Genomic DNA, 16541 nt, shown 5'->3' with positions numbered 1-16541 from the left:
TTTCACTGAACCTTCTCTTTATCCTTCCTTTAGGTCTCGCTGCCTCACTCCAAGATCATGTGCGTGCCAGGAAATACAAAGAGGAGACCGAAGAGCGACAAAGACGTGCAGCAGCAGCTGCCTCATCCTCTGCATCGGCACCGTCTGCAGGCGCAGCAGATCTGCAGCAGCATTATGGACAGGCCCCACCCGCCCATAGCTATCTACACCATCCGATCCATCATGGAGCAGCGAGCTTGAACGGCAGCAGCAGTAGCAGCAGCAGCGGCAGTACACCGCACAAAGTGGAGCGTAAGCTGTCGAATCTATGCCACAAATAACACGAGAATCCGTTGCTCATCTTTGAACTTTATTTCTGAATTTTAGTTGGGGTCAAGCGAACCTCTCCTTTGGCGCCGCATCATCAGCCGTCGCGACCCTCGAAGATACCCCACTATGAGCAGCCGCATGTCCACGCCCATGCCCACGCCCATTTGTATGCCAATGGGGGACAGGTGCTGCAGCCGCCACCGGCACACGATGCCACGACGCCCTCGCCAACGCCTTCATCCTCGTCCTCGTCGTGCGGCAGACGCAGCAACACTAACAATGGGAAAATGCTTGTGGAGCCGCCGCTGCTGATGAGTCCGGAGATCAATTCCCTGATGGGCGATGAGCGACCGCTGCAGTTGTCCACGAATACCCATCATGTGATGCAACAGCAGCAGCAGCACCACCAGCAGCAGCATCATCATCACAATCATCAGCAGCAGCAGCATCTGAGAGTCGCTGCACACTTGGGGCATTCCCATGGCCACAGTCATAGCCACAACAACAGCAGCAGCCACAGCAGCCACGGCCACAGTCATAGTCACGGCCACAGCCACAGCCACAGCACCACTCCCACATTGGGGGTAATGCAACGCAATGCCAATGCCAATGCCAATAATGCCGCCGATGATGGTAAGCTATATGTGGGCCAATCCCAAGAGATAGGGCCAAAAGCACACCACTATCCGTTACAACCACCGCCTGCACAAGTATTCAATAACAAAGAGCAAAAACAAAAGTCACACAATCGCCTCTACCATCAGCACAAGTATTCCACACGACTCTCCTCCCACGCCGAGTGGGTGGCAGAAGATTTAACCATCAAGAAGGTCGAACCGGAGAAGGAGTCGGTCTCGGATGAGGGCTCCTCGACTTCCGACTCCAAATCCGAATCTGATTCCACTTGATTTTTGGACACCACATACACTCACTCACACACACACACACTCGCACGCACGCACGCACACACATTGTTATGCACCACAAAATTATACAATTCTTATTTTTAAATTTAAATATTAAAAAAAAAATAACAAAAATCAACTAAAAAATTTCCTTAAATGTTGCGTGTGTTGTTTTGTAGCCTTGGTTTTTGTCTCCATTTACACGTAGTGCACTACACTGTTTTTTCAATTGCTTAATTTTGTATTCTTTTTTTTTATTTTTGGAGTGGCTTTTTTATTATTTTTTTTTTAAATATACTATATTTGCTTTAATAATAGAGCTGTGCAGCAGAAAATGCAGACTGAAAGAAACTAAAAAAGAAATGATTCAAAATTTATAAATTTATACATTTTCCCCCACTTTTTTTTCTTGTTAGTCCATAGAATAATTATACTGAATAAATTGTACGATTATTAAACGGGTTTGTCATACTTTTTCACACACAAAAAAATATTCAAGTCAAAAGCAACATTTTTTGTATCATATATATAAAAAAACCAAAGACCAACAACAAGAATCAACTGTAATCAAAAGCCAACAACATTCGAACATGCTAAAAAGTACTATCAAAAGTTTATAGAACACATAAAGTTGTTTATGGGATTTTAAGAAGAGAAAGCACTCGCATTCCCTTGGTTAAACGAACTGCTTAACGTCTCGTTCACTGCTTACCCTTTTTGTTAGAAAAACTGCTTACTTCTTTGGAAGAACTGCTACCCTGTCAAGCTCTTCGTTAGATGAAAATCGTGACTCCAATTCCCATGCGTCTTCTATGTGTTCTATAATTTTTGGCATAGTATAAACCACCTCTACGCCTTCCACCTCTTTATCCTAAGCGTCATGCCAAATCAATCATACAAATATTTGCATATATAACATGCCATCCGAGAGACATATACACCCCACACACACACACACACACACACCACACTCAAAACTCTTTTGTAAAAATTACAATTTCAAAATTAACCCCAAATCGAACTCAAACTCAAACTTAAACTCTTCTGGAATGTTATTACAAATAATATGCATAATTAATTTTCAATTATACTAAACGAAAACAAAAAAACAAAGTTTTAATTGGTAATACCGAAAACAAACAAAACCCTAAACCATCTTATCCAGCCCTCCTTATGATCCCTATTCTATTATGCTCTACTCCATACAGTTAACGATTTGGCAACGCAACGTACTATAACTAATTACGATCCCAGACGTCGCCTTCGCACGACTCTGTCGGGCGCAACGAAACTATCGGCACTCGTCTATGAGAGTAGTAATCAGAATTACAATCAGAATTTGAATTTGAATGGATATGTCCTGGCCGATAGTAGTAGTAGTAGTTGCTCCCACAGTATATCCCCCAAATAACCATTGAATCGAAATCGATTGATTTTCGAGATTCGAACAACCTAAAACACATGTTTGTTGTTGGAAAAGATAAACCCCATATAACACGAAAAAATCGACAGAAAAAAGACAAACATTTAATTTTTTGCGTTTAATAATTTACCCACTAAACAAAAAAAAAGTACAGAATTTATATGCCAAAAAACAAAAACAGATATACAATCCGTAATTTAAAAAAAAAAAGACCCAAATTTTTATGAAAATTTTAACGAGCATGAGGTAAGTTCTGTTGCCGCTAATTGGTTTTCCTTTTAAACGATTATGATTTTACTTATGATTTTCTTTTGATTTCTCAATTATCATTTTTCGTAACCACTCTCTTTCGTTTATTCATTAACCCACTTACACACACACACACCACAGAAACCCCCTTGTGTCCACCCACTCACACACACACACACACAAAACATTTCCCCCGCTGCACGCAAAACGCAACGCAACTGTACCACCGAAAAAAAAACAAACACTATGCTTAGGGCCACGCACACGCACACACGACGAATCCTAAAAACAAAAATGAATCCAAAAATCACCTCACAATCCAAGATCTCAAGGATCTGCTAAGATCATAAAATATATCCCATTCTAACGCTGATTCTTCCGTATCCCACAGATGATGTCATTGCCGCTGATGACGAGTCCCATTGGCAGCATCGCGTGAGCTCTGGCTTCGATCGACTGGTGGCCTTTGCCAGCACCGAATTGGACAAGACACGGCGCAGCATTGACGGGGACACAGTGCCGGCTTCGATCAGCTGCAACACATCGCCGGACTCGGGGATCACGCACAGCAGCAGCAACTCGGATGCAGTGCGCACATTTCTGTCCACGTCGTCCAGCTCCTCGCAGTTGGAGCTACCGATCGGCAGTGGCGGCAGTGGCAGCAGCAGCCACAGTCTGTACGGCAGCAGCCAGGTGCACAATCTGAGCAATCATTTGCAGCAGCACAACAACAGCGGCGGCAGTGGCAGCAGCAGCAGCAGCAGTGGCGGCAGCAACAGCAGTGCCCACAACATGGTGCATCATCACCAACAGCAGCAGCAGCCCCTGCAGCAGCTGCCATCCCAGCAGCAGCAGCAGCATCATCATCTGACGGATCATCTGAGCGACAGCAGCATGAAGTCCACGGCTGGCAGCTCCCTGAAGACCGTCTCCCCGGTGGATCCCAGTGCCATTGACTCGCCGCCGCTGTCGGATGTGGGCCTGCCACGGACCCCGAGTCCGAGTGCGGCCAGTGTGGCCACGCCTCCGCTGGCGAACGCCCCCTTGGGGCTCGGCAACGAGCTGGGTATACCGCTGAAGTACCAGCGCAAGTCGAAGAGCGGCTCGGAGAAACACTACAAGAAGAAGTTCTGCGAGCGGAATTGGGAGTACGATTGCGACGAGCTGTTGGCCTACTCCAATTCGAGTGCGCCGCCCACAGCAGCCGATGCGGCTGGGAATGGACCGCCTGCCCTGCTGGACACGGCCAGCGGTGTTGGAGGAGTTGTTGCCTCCATGATGGGTGGTAAATCGGGCAAATCCCCGAAAGAGAAATCATCGCCGCACCACAGTGCCAACCATAATGCCGGCTACCATCACAAATCATCCAAGTTCCGGCCGAAGGGCAAGGACTGGGACTGGTCGCTGGACAGCCGCAGTCAGACGGGCGACGGCCTGCTGCCACCCACATGCCCTCCGAACGGGGCGAACAACAACAATAATAATAACGCCACCACCACCACAACGAGTAATTAATTTAGTAAACTAATTTAGTTCAATTTTGCTGAATGGAAAAGGAAATTAAATCCAAAAACCGCCCCATGCGCCACAAAAGTATGCAATGCTTCATGCTTTTTTTTTAGCCAGATTTTGTTTGAATGTGCACGAACGATGTGGTGGATTATATTGTATGTATTTAAAAAAGAAAACTAAACAGTTTTTTATAATTTTAACTAAATGAATTGTGTTTTTTCCGCATGGTTAACTTATTGTATAGCCCCCCTCCGCCCACTCACCCAATCGTCCCTCACATTTGTTTCAGTTCTGACCTGCCCGGCCCCTTCTACTATATACAGTTATTATCCTGCCCCGCCCCCAACTACTACTATTACTACTTCTACATCTAGTGTGTTTTTATTTGAGAATTGCAAACCATTTTAAATTAGGCTAGACGCGTTTTTTCATATTAGTTTTGTAAGAGAAGAGTTTGAGGATCATAATGATGATGATGAGCCCCCGAGAATGAGAGAATATGAGAAACCCCACAAAACTTTGCTGATTGAACAATGTTACTGACTTTCTATATTACCGATTACCAATTATTACCAACTATTATGTATTTAATTATTTGTCTCTTTTATTGTTTAATTACGTTTTTTTGTCCCTAAGTTGAAAGTTTTTGCCTTTATTATTAATTTTGAAATAAAACAAATTGTCAACTAATTAAAGAACCTTTGTTTTTCTTCTGTTCTGTTCCATCTTTTGGTTTTGTGTTTGGTTTTGTTCTTAAAAACGAAAGATGAATTGGGACCAACCCCTCCAAAATCGAAATCCGAACCCGTGACCCGATTTGCCCTTAAAGAACGTTGCTTCCAACAAAATCGAAAACGAATATTCGTATATGAGAAATATATGATATTAAACGAGTAAAAGATTAAAAGTAAAAGTAGCAAGAGTTTTTTCTTTGCATTAAGAGACTTGGCAGCAATAATATTTCAATATTTGAGCAGCACTTTATAACGATATATAATATATATATACATACATATGTATATTTATATATGGCACAAGACAATTTCACATTTTTTTGGTACTTTTTTCATATATCTTTTTTATTTTCTAAAGTTGTTTTTTTAATAATGCAAATATGGAAATAGAAATATGGGAAATATGGGGTGCTATAGGAGTGCTCAAAAAAACAGCAGCAACAAAGATGGTGTGTACTTTAATCGCAAAAACAATAAATCCAAAACAACAAAAAAAAAACACTGAACAGTAGAGGAAATTAGATAATGTATACAAGCAACATGCAATATGCAATATGCAACATGCAGTAGCAGCAACAGCAGCAGCAACAGAACAACAAGTAACCTTATTAATTAAAGAATTTTCCACCTCAGCGAGATAACAACAATTTTATATATATATATATATTATATATATATTATTATAGCAGGCATATACAACATATATACATACATATATTATACATATAATATATAGAAATCGGGGAAGGAACTCAACAAAAAATATCAGGAAACCAATAATTAAAAAATGATTTACAAAAAGCATTTAAAAAACAAACAAAAACCAGCATAACACCAACAAAATATATTAGCAAACAATAAACATTTAACAAAAAAAAAAGGAATGCATATAATACCAATAATATTAAAAGAAAAAAAAAAACATATAATTAAAAAATATATATATAGCAAATAAAGGGAATTTCAAATGTGCTATTAGCGTAGTAATGATTAAAAAAAAACCAACAATATTATGGAACTAATAGAAATACTTCAAGGGGCAGTACACACGACTTTTATACGTACATACAATATATATATTATGTACATATTATATAGGCATATACCCATTATATACAGAGTCCGAGCTAAAATCGGGGAAATCGGAAATGAGAAACGAAACGAAGTAAAATGAAAAACAAGTGTTGTAGCAAATGGAATATTATTTTGGCGCTATTAAAACAAAATGTCATGTAAAATGCATATAAAATATTAATAAAGAATAGTTAAATTTACATGTAAAATTTATAAAAAAAAAACAAAAAATAATAAAATAAATCAATAAAAAGAATATATAAAAATGTCGGCGAAAAAAATGTGAGAAGAAGTAAAGAAAACACATTAATAAGCACACACACACACATATTAACATTAAAAAGGTATTATTATGTATATTTAACAAATATTTATTGCATATTATTATTTTAAACTTAAACGTTTAATAAAAAATATTAAAATATAATTAACACAAATGCAATGAAGTGAGTTTTAGTGGGATTTCGAAGGAAGGGAAAAGTCTCTCAAGTATTCAAATGTATTATCGGATACTTTCGGACATTCATACCATTTTACGGAGTACCGATGGAGTCACAAGAATGAGAACTTCCTGGGACCGGGACCCAAAGAGTAAGAGACTAAAGACTGGGCTGTAAATCGTATGTAGGGAACAGCATTCCCAGTGCTGCTCCATCCCCAAATTCGATCAAAAAAGAGAGAGATCTGGACAGTCAATTCTGTTTTCGTTTTTCTGTATTTTATGTCATTCAAATATCTTATAAAAAAGTACAGTTTTGGTTCCGTTTTAACTTGAATGCTCTGTTGCTGTATACATAATTGCATATCAATTTTCATACATATCTCTATAAAGTGTTCCCGGTGACAAATATGTTCCACTAAATTTACATACCATACTTATCGGCTATTGCTATTTGCATAGTACATACATACATACATACATATATTTGTTATCTATTGTTTGAAAGCGGAGGATCCTAGGGGGTGCATTTGTTAATCTTTCGTTTATAGAACTTACGACATTAAATACATATTGTTTTGTTTTGTATTGGATTTAGTGTGGATTTCTGATTATTGTAGGACTCTATGATTACGGTTGCTGACTATGCATATAAGAAATTCTCGGCTCTGCTGAAACTCAATTGTTTCCCCTAGCGTTTCGCGTGTAAATGAGTGTATATTTCTTTAATGTACTCGTATAACATTATATTAAACTATTTATGTGTGTATATTTTTTTCTTTTTATGTTTGTATGTATATTTGTTTTTGTTTCTGGTTTTTCCTGTGGTATATGCATTTTACATATGAATTGTTTTACAATAAAGCACATTAATCATTTCTTTTTTTTTTAAATTTTTTACAAATATGTTTTTAAAAACTTTAGACACATTAAAATTGTTTTTTTAGAACGGAATTGTGTTCGGGTAATAGACTTTTACTTTGTTGCACAAATTCTGAAATAGAAAATTTTTTTTAAAGCTAAGTATTGTTAAAATTTGGAAGAAAAATAACTGGGACCGCAAGAAACGAAATTACAACTAGAGTTCCAGACACTAGAGAACTCGCATGAAATCCAAAGGCGATAGGCCATAGGGTAGGGTGATAGTTAAGATAAAATCCTAGAGAACTAACCGCAATTTAAAACGCGATTTAAACAAAAAATATATAAAAAAAACATTTATAACAAACAAACACTTATATCTAATCGAAGAAGAATCAAAGCATTACGGATAAAAGACAGATAGAAAGTATAGTAATAGAACGATCTGGGAGTGGGGGGAAATAGTGTTAGTAAAATCGAAGGAGGGGCCTATCCATATAGCTATGTATATCCATATCTGAACAATTGAATACCGTACAATACCATACAAACACACAATTGAATTCTGACAATCTCCGTTCCATATGACCCCTGAATAAACATGGGAAATATCTCACTCTAGAAACTGTTCTGGGGGTCACAGGAATACTCGACGAATGCCGAGACTTTATGTAGCTCTATAGTTCTCTAAGATGTACATTCGTTTTACAATTACATATTGTTTGTAAATTTGTTTTCCGTTTTTAAAACCGCTGCACACGTTTCCTTCATTCAGACTTTAAGTTCGTTTCGTTTTTTGTAAGGTTTGTTCAACAGTAAAAACTATCATCCATTTACATACAGAAATCATCATTGGTTTAAGGATTAGGTTAATATTACAATAACAATATACAACAGTGGTAGGGGACAGGGCCTGAGGGTTGCAATATATGCGATAGATCGAAGAGCTCAAGCCGGAGCTCTCTTCTCTCTCTCGCTCGTTTTTGCACGTAGATATATCGGATAGTTTTGAAACCAATGATAGGCTAGAAGCTAAGCTGTGGTATAGAGTTTAGAGTTAAGCAGGAAGTGTGGGATGATTTTGGCGAAGAGAAAGCTCATTCTGTGTGGAAGAGAGACAGACACTGATACATTGAGGCACGGGATTAACTAGACACGAAATGAACACAACAATGAAACTAATCGAGACGATCGTATCGGATCGGAGAAGGTCGGATCGAAGATTTGTCCTACAACTGATCCACATGCTCCAGCAGATAGGCCACCACTGTGGCATCTTCTGGCATTTGGGAAACAGACTTTTCATCCACCTTCTCCTCTCCTTTTTCCTCTCTGGGTTCGGTAACCTCCTCCTGAGCCTTCTCTTCGTGCAAATTCTACAAGGTATCCAGTATACTACTGGGCGAGCTGTCATCCATCAGCGAGTCCGAGCTGAGGGTCAGAGCCGGATTCTCATCGCTGCACGCTGGGACAAACGCAGACGAGGGCACAAGGTCGATGGTGCAGCCATTGATCAGGAAATCCCGGTGCAACTCCACGGGACTATAGCGAAAGCAGGGCGTGGTTATGGGCGTCGTGGGCATCGACTTGGATATATCCATCGTATTGCGAGCGCTGTACGAGAGGTAGGATCCCCCTTGAATGCCATTGCTCGATGTTTCCCAGTTGAACGATGGCGAGATGTTGAAGAAACCATTTGTGGCATTCAGGTTGCCGCCTCCTCCTCCAGCGCCATTGCCACCTCCATTGCCATTAAAGCCTGTCAGATTGTTGTTCTGTTGCTGATGCGGCAGTGGTGTGGAGGGCACAGAGCGTGAGACAATGCCCGCAGAGCCTCCGCTGCTGTAGCCAGAGGACGAGCCCGCCGAGGAGCTGCATGTGGTGGCCGTTTGCTGGGATATGTTCCCAAACTTATTGTTGAAGCTCGGCGATACAATGGCAGCCACATCCACTTCGTAGAGCAGCGCAGCAGCCGCCTCCACGTCCTTTAGGGGGGCCACTGCCACCGAATTTTGGCTGTTGCTGTTCTCCGAGTAGAAGGTGTCGCTCGCATAGCTCGAGGCCTGAAAGCTGGCCTGCCGATTGAAGCTGGGCGATGGATGGCAGCTTCTCTGTAGCTGTGACAGCGGCACCGATTGCGAGCGTTGCGTCTCCGTTAGATCCAGATCGTCGCCACCCGTCAGGGCCAGGCTCGTCTCGAGATCCATAGAGTTCTGGTTAATCAAGGGATCCGCACTGTTCGTGTCTTGGAAGGAGTTTGTTCCACCAAATGGCCAATTTCCCACCATGCACTGCTGCAGCAGCGAGGGGCTGGGCGGCGCCGAGGCCGACGTGCTTGTGGGATAGCTATAGACATAGCAACGTTTTCTACGCGTTGCTCCAATCATGGGATCACGATTGCCATCGCAGTCAAGGGATTGCTGTTTGGTCAGCAGACTAGAACGTTGCCGCATCCGCGTGACGCCAGGACTGGCAAAGCAATTTTGTTGATTGGAATTTGTTGGATTCTGATGCTGCGGCATTTGATTCGTTGTTGTGCCTCCTGTTGCTGCTGCTGTTGCTGATCCGCCTCCATTGTTGATGTTGGGGGATATTGGCAGAAATATGCAATTTTTGTTGCTGCCATTGCTAGAGGCATTGCTCAGGCTGATCTTTCGCCTGTTGTTCGGGTTAGAATTGCCGTTTGTTGGCAGCTGTTTGGTTCGCAGCTGCTGTTGCTGTTGCTGCTGCTGTTGTTGTGGTTGGTTTTGTTGGTGTTGATGCTTCTTTGACATTAAAGCCAGAGACGCTGAGGCAGAACCCACATTCGCTTGACCGGACAACATTGTCGATGAGACGACCAAGCTCCCCTGTGGCGAGGGCATGGCCGTTGTGGCTCCACGATTCGGCGGTTGGGGGTGCTGGGTATGGGTCTGTTGCTGGTGCATCGCTGGCGCCATTCCCGCCTGTATCGCTGTCGTCGTCGACGTTATTATCGGTGTTCCTTGTGGATTTCTGTTCTGTTCTACAGCATCTAAGGAATTCAGTTGTTTTTCCTCAGCGTCTCCCATCTGAAAATATTGAAGCAGCTCGGTGTCGGGCTCCTCGGAGTTCTCCTCATCCTCAACGGGCAGGAAATAATCGTCCAGCTCGTGCTTATCCATATTACAGATGCTAATCACCCGCTCCCTGGGCAAACCCAGATTCTCAGGTAGTCCCGAATCGTCTGCAGCGGCCGTCAGGGCAGCGGCACTCTCCGCCGCCAGCAGGCGCTTTGCACGCAGCAGTATCATGTTGCTGGAGACCACCTTCGGTGTGGTGTTGTTGCTGTCCATGCTGCTGGAGGGGCTCACCGAACTGGAAATCATCAATTGCGCTGGCGGTCCCATGGACATGGGTCCCGGCGAGATGTCCGGTGGCGGTGGTGTCGCCGCAGTCGTTGTGATCACGGGCGGCACTAGCAGGGTTCCCCCGCCGCCCGTTGTACCGCTGCTCGGGGAATTGGCCCAAAATCCTTTCGTTTGCTGGGCCTTTAACACTTTTTTGCAGAATATATTGGATGTATTGTAGTCCTCCACCTCGTCCTTGATCACCATCGTTGTGGGCGATGGCTCATCCTGCTGCTGTGTGAGCACTACCGTTGGGGGTACAGCCACGCCCATCTCCATGATCTTGGGCGTCAGATTACGCACCGCACTGTTGCTTCGCTGTTCTGTGGCCAGGTTCATGGGCATCATTTGATGCAGATAATTCATTGGGGGCTGCTGCTGCTGTGGCTGCTGTTGGTGCTGGGACTGGTGTACGGGGGAGTCTATAATCTCCTGCTTGATCTTTACTAGCTGCTCCGTCTTCGGTTCATCAATGGCATCTTGACTGCTGCCTGCATCTTGCAGCCCAGCCACCAATTGATTGCAGCTCGACTCTGAGGATGTCGAGCCCTTGCGTTTCTTTTTGCGTCGCTTCTTCAGTGGTCCCATATCCTGGAAAAGGGAGATTGTATGACCCATTCTATGGTGGTAGCCCCTGGCTCACAAAACTTACGGCCAAAACACGCTTCTCTTTGGGTTCCCGGGGTGTGTACTTCTTGGCGCCCAAATGCACGCCCATGACCGTGGCATTGTTGCTCTTGATCCGCGTGCTCAGCTCTGCAATGCTGTCTAGTTTTGTGTTCAGCAGCTTCTCCGCCCAACTGCGCACCACATCCCAGTTCTCGCTGTCGCCTGTTGGCATGGGAGGCAGCACAACACCCGGGGAGTGATTCATCTGTGCAGTGGCTATGGCTGGAGCAGCAGCTTCGTCTCCTGTGGTTTGTTCGGTTTTGCACAGCGCCGGCAACTGTGGCGGCGTTAGCTTTGTGGTCTTTCGCATGGCCGCATAGCAGTAGCGAGAGTTTCCACGCGTTCCCAAACGACGTGGACGCACGCCCGGGAAGACCTGCTTCATTACTTTGCCAAAGTCTGCCGTGGACAGGGGCTTGATGCTCAGGCGTTCGCAATAGGCACTGGAAATGGAAGAATATCAGAGGGTTTTTCGATGGAAATGAGGTTCTCCCACTCACATGTAATCATTGTATACATCCTGCTTTGGTATGGAGACCTGTGCATCGTGTTCCAGGTGAGAGCGCACCCAATTGATGGTGTGATTGATCTCTGAGCGTGTGCCCAGCGGATTCTGTGGCTGTCTCAATGGATCCGAGTCCGCGCACTCCCCCGGCAAACGCAGATAGAGAAATAGTTTTTCGATTGGCTTCAAGACTGCAACACGTTCGAGGATCTGCGAGATTTGTAGCTTCGCATTGTCACTGGAGGGGGAGGGAGAATAAATACCAGAAAGATCTCCTCCAATCAATATATATACTCACTCAATGCTGGCCTCAATCACCTGCTGCACGCGTCGCATCTTCTCCTCGGAGGCAGCGGTCGAGTTGGACAGCGCATTCATGACATTCTCAGCAATGGTGGAATTAATGACGCCGCTTGTCGTGGGTACCGGCTCGACGGGATGCCGCTGGGCAGCAGGACCCCCGCCCGCTATGACAGGAGTCGCTGTGGCTGTGATCGGTGTGGTGGTGGCTGCTGCCGTGCCTGTACTCATGGCATGCATCAGCTGTTGGGCCGTATTAAAGTTGAGCGCATTCGCAAAGGCATTTCCCGCGGCCGTTGCAAATGCATTCGGTTGCAGTACGGACGTCGTGCCACTGCCAGCATTTGTAAACGGCGTCGGCACAAAGCCGCTGGGAGCGGGTACGGTCACGGATACAGGTACATTTGTGTGGTGGCTCGTGGGCGAGACCTGGGGGGGACAGTGGGGCCCAATGGCAGTGCCCACTGGCACGATGGTCAGGGGCGAGGCCTTGGCATGGATGATGGACGGGGCCTGAAACCGTCCCGAGGTATACGGTATGTCCGCTGGCTGTATGCCCGGGAGTCCAGGAATCGCACAGTTGCCATACGGATGACTGCTGGCTGGAAAGTTTGGACTCGGATTTGGATTCGGGAGCTTCTGGAGCGGGGTGGAAGCCGAGGCTAGAGCTGCTGCTGCTGCTGCGGCTGTTGGCGCCGCCGCTGATTTCGTCCACTGCGCACCCAGCTGGCCATGCTTCTCGGACATGGTACAGGTGCTGGCTAGGTGCTAGCGGCGCCTCCGATTGCCAGCACTCGTTTAGCTGCTCGCTTGCTCTGCTCTGTTGTTGCTCTGTGTTTTTGTTTTTTACAGTGTGAATCTCCCCTTTCCCACAAAGATTCCCGAGACTGTATTACGCACTAGCCGGACGAGCGGACGCGTGTGTGGTGTGGAGTGCCTTAGGAGATGAAGATTGCGGAGTCGATAACTGGCGCGACGAACATTTTGACGGCGACTGTGACGACGACGAAACGACACAACGGAAGATACGGATTGCAAGATAATAAAGCATTTACATCTTCGGTTTTCGCTGTGGATGGGCTGCGATTCGATGAGCGATGTGCTGGCGCCCTGGCCTTGCTACGCTCACTTTGTCGAGTAAAAACTGTCTAGACTATTCTAATGCCACTCTGCATGCGACTTTCTAATTAGACTATAACTAAATAAAATGGTATAATCCATTTTTTCGATTAAAAATTTTAACACAAGATTTTAACAGTGTGACCGCGGATCGTAAATAATAATAAATCGTAAATATACCGTAAATATACTGATGAATTCAAGTTCTATTTTCTTTCGTCGCATATTACTAGCTATATAAAACATTTAGCCATGCCCACATAATTTTATACGAGTGATGAATCAATTTCCTACTTGATTGGCTTAATTTAAATAATTGCATTTATTGGATTTCTATATAAACGTTGAAAATGAAATTTGAAATTTGAAAAATCTTTTGCGTCTCGAAATTTTAACACAGTGATACCAGATCGTCAAAGCACTTAATGGGCTATTTTTTACCAAGATTTTGAGATGTAAACACGGTGTTGCATTTAGATAAATGAAATATTGTAACTACCCAAATTAACAAATGTTTATGTGAACAGCGTTAATTAACAAATAAATGTATGATAATGCATGTGAAAACAGTTTTTATTGTACATAGACGTTCAAACTGTTATCGGTATCGTTACTTACCAGGGCAGGCAACAATGAACCAGTTGAACATATGTCTCCCGAATGACTATAAAATACACCAGTTAGTATATCAACAAGCATTTCTTGGTAATAAATTTGATTAATCTAATTTTTAATGCTCCTTATCTGTAGGATCTAGATATGAAAACACACGTATGCATATAGTTTAGAGAACCACTAACTGGAACCAGCGATTCTAGTGGAACTGTCCAGCCCTGTGGAAATAAAATGGCCGAGAGGCAACACTTTTCGTAATACATAAATTTTAACACTGAAAGTAGTGTAAATACGGCGGTTCTTTTAATATTAAGCAGAATATCAACAATAAACAATAATGCCCATTCAATTTGGTCCAAAAATATGTCGGGTGTGCCTGGAGGAGAGCCCACGCCTGCAGCGTCTCGATGAGACACGCGAGGAAGGCGAGGAGACTCCAAACGAAATGCTCATACAGCTGCTCGGAGTCTCATACAGCAAGGTAAGTGCACCCATCACATACGTTATTTGTGTGTTAAAAGTGCTTTTTTTTTCGCGTTTAATTTCAGCTGAATGACAAGGAAAATATACCAGAGGGCATCTGCAAGACTTGCAAGGTGGAGCTCAATATGGCATTTCAGTTCCGCGAAAAGGCTTTGGTGAAACAGGGGAGAATAGAGGAGTATTGCCGGGAGTTGGGCATGTTCGATGAGGCGGATGAGATGTTCATTAAGGAGGAGGATAGTCAAGGTGAAAGTGAAATTCATGGCGAGGAGACGCTTTACATTCTGGAAGAGGGAGAGGGTGTAGAAAAAACCGAAGGCGGCGACTACGTTCTGATGGAAGAGGGCGAAGAGCAGGAGCATGAGCTTGCGCAGGAGGAGCAGCAGGAGGACCAAGAGCAGGAGCAGGAGCAGGAGATAGTAACAGATAATGTTGAGTATTTGGAGGATAATTATTCCATCGACATGAATCCAGAACATAGTGAAGTTCTCGAGACCAAATCGTTCGAGGAGACGCCAACACAGCAAATGGTCCTCACAGAGGCAGCTAATGCCAGTATCAAGAGCAAACGTGGACGCAGCCGACGTGCAGATAACCTTCGTGCTTCGAATGTGATGAAGGGCGGCTACATTTGCGATATCTGTGGCAACTACTACGAGAAACGTGGACGTATGATGGAGCATCGTCGTCGTCATGACACTGTCTGTCAATATCAGTGCGAGTAAGTGTGGGGACCGGTGTGGTTTGACCATTTTAATGATTTCTTCTTTTGTGTAATTACAGACTATGTGATGCCGAGTTCCATGTGCGAGAACAGCTGCGGAAACACATGTACTCTCACACCGGCAGCAAGCCCTTCAAGTGCAGCTGGTGCAGCCGTCAGTTCTTCTACGAGAGCGTCTTAAAGGCTCACGAGAAGTAAGTGTCTAAAAACTTCATTACCAGCATCACAACACACCTGTCTAATTGTTAATTTCCTTACTCACAGCGTGCATCGTGGTATCAAGCCGTATGTGTGCAAGCTATGCGACAAACCATTTGCATACTCCCATTCTCTGACCAAGCACGAGCTTATCCATTCGGACATCAAATTGTACCGCTGCGACTATTGCCAGAAGGACTTCCGTCTGCTCCACCACATGCGGCAGCACGAGGAGACCAAATGCCATCAGAACGCTGTGATGATTGCCGAGAGCGCGCGCGTGGAGATGATGGGCAACGATGGACTGCACGAAGTCAAGCCATTATCGAATCAATGACGAACAAATAGATACTCCTTCTAGATGTTATCTTACTCTTAAAAATATATTATCTATGTATCACCTGAATACAAATTCAAGTTAATGTATAGCTAAAACCCAACTAGAACTAAAAAAATACTAGAAATACAATATAAATTATATATGTATGTCTCTTCCAAGTAGAATGGAGAGCCCAGCATATACGCAGCCGCTTTCACAGGCGCTTCACATTACTTACAATAATATAAACATCCATATCTGTTGAATGTTTATTAAGAATACTACACTTGAATGTCAATGAATGGCGACTGCCAGACCTTAATCGCAGTGTCAACGTAAATCTATTCAAGCAGACAAGAATCTATGCGTTTTTCTAATATATTATTGATGTCTTAACAATTTAAGTGTATTCTTGAGAAGCACAAACAGCCGGGTCGCAAAATTATTGTTTCACCTTGATGGATAATAACCCAGCTCCATTTTAATTCTTGTTTTTTTTTAAGCGATTTAAGATGAATTGATATCTATATTAACCATTTAGGTTGCTTTGATGTATATACATATATATATTTCGCTGGGTAACCATAAGCAGGCAAGGCGATATAGCCTAGCTTTTATGAATATGGGCCATAAAGAGCTTCCCGTAAATATATGTAGATATAGAAGTGTATATTTGTCTAATGTTTATAAAGAATACACCTTAATGTCTGTAGAATTTTAATTTATCTTAGAAGG

The 16541-nt window shown here is 43.6% G+C and overlaps 3 protein-coding genes across 4 annotated transcripts in view; 2 read left to right on the top strand and 1 right to left on the bottom strand.

Annotated features, from left to right (window-relative positions):
- gpp (DOT1 like histone lysine methyltransferase grappa) overlaps nucleotides 1-5564 on the top strand; it is a 48516-nt gene extending 42952 nt beyond the window's left edge. The window contains exons 7-9 of one of the 2 annotated variants that reach the window (XM_033377137.1): nucleotides 34-291; nucleotides 367-942; nucleotides 3278-5564. In XM_033377137.1, the coding sequence (XP_033233028.1) occupies nucleotides 34-291; nucleotides 367-942; nucleotides 3278-4401 (1958 nt within the window). In that variant the 3' untranslated portion in view covers nucleotides 4402-5564. Of the gene's footprint in view, nucleotides 1-33; nucleotides 292-366; nucleotides 943-2422; nucleotides 2786-3277 lie in introns of those variants that run through there. The other variant, XM_033377138.1, reaches the window with a different exon arrangement.
- A 1338-nt stretch (nucleotides 5565-6902) lies between these two features.
- Nucleotides 6903-13661, bottom strand: LOC4802291 (myb-like protein K). The gene is made up of 4 exons (XM_001359200.4): nucleotides 12347-13661; nucleotides 12044-12286; nucleotides 11527-11986; nucleotides 6903-11465 (listed from the first exon to the last, which is right to left on the bottom strand). Exons 1-4 carry the CDS (start codon nucleotides 13093-13095, stop codon nucleotides 8883-8885), a joined length of 4035 nt encoding a protein of 1344 aa, XP_001359237.4. The 5' UTR covers nucleotides 13096-13661; the 3' UTR covers nucleotides 6903-8882.
- Nucleotides 13662-14258: 597 nt separating this feature from the next.
- Nucleotides 14259-16166, top strand: Zif (Zinc-finger protein). Its single transcript, XM_001359199.5, has 4 exons — nucleotides 14259-14563; nucleotides 14631-15286; nucleotides 15349-15483; nucleotides 15554-16166. The coding sequence occupies exons 1-4, from the start codon at nucleotides 14420-14422 to the stop codon at nucleotides 15822-15824; spliced, it is 1206 nt and encodes a 401-aa protein (XP_001359236.3). The 5' UTR covers nucleotides 14259-14419; the 3' UTR covers nucleotides 15825-16166.
- Nucleotides 16167-16541: the final 375 nt, after the last annotated feature.

This window comes from Drosophila pseudoobscura, chromosome 2, assembly GCF_009870125.1.
Source record: "Drosophila pseudoobscura strain MV-25-SWS-2005 chromosome 2, UCI_Dpse_MV25, whole genome shotgun sequence".
NCBI classification, from domain to species: domain Eukaryota; kingdom Metazoa; phylum Arthropoda; class Insecta; order Diptera; family Drosophilidae; genus Drosophila; species Drosophila pseudoobscura.
The sequence above is the reverse complement of the archived record's forward strand: the minus strand, read 5'-3'. Positions and strand labels throughout refer to the sequence as shown.

Coding starts and splice junctions, on each gene's coding strand:
- LOC4802291 (XM_001359200.4), bottom strand. CDS start 13,095: ATGTCCGAGAAGCATGGCCAGCTGGGTGCGCAGTGGACGAAATCAGCG. Junction 11,987..12,043: donor GATGTATACAATGATTACAT/GTGAGTGGGAGA, acceptor TTCCATTTCCAG/TGCCTATTGCGAACGCCTGA. Junction 11,466..11,526: donor AAGAGAAGCGTGTTTTGGCC/GTAAGTTTTGTG, acceptor TCCCTTTTCCAG/GATATGGGACCACTGAAGAA.
- Zif (XM_001359199.5), top strand. CDS start 14,420: ATGCCCATTCAATTTGGTCCAAAAATATGTCGGGTGTGCCTGGAGGAG. Junction 14,564..14,630: donor TCGGAGTCTCATACAGCAAG/GTAAGTGCACCC, acceptor GTTTAATTTCAG/CTGAATGACAAGGAAAATAT. Junction 15,484..15,553: donor GTCTTAAAGGCTCACGAGAA/GTAAGTGTCTAA, acceptor CCTTACTCACAG/CGTGCATCGTGGTATCAAGC.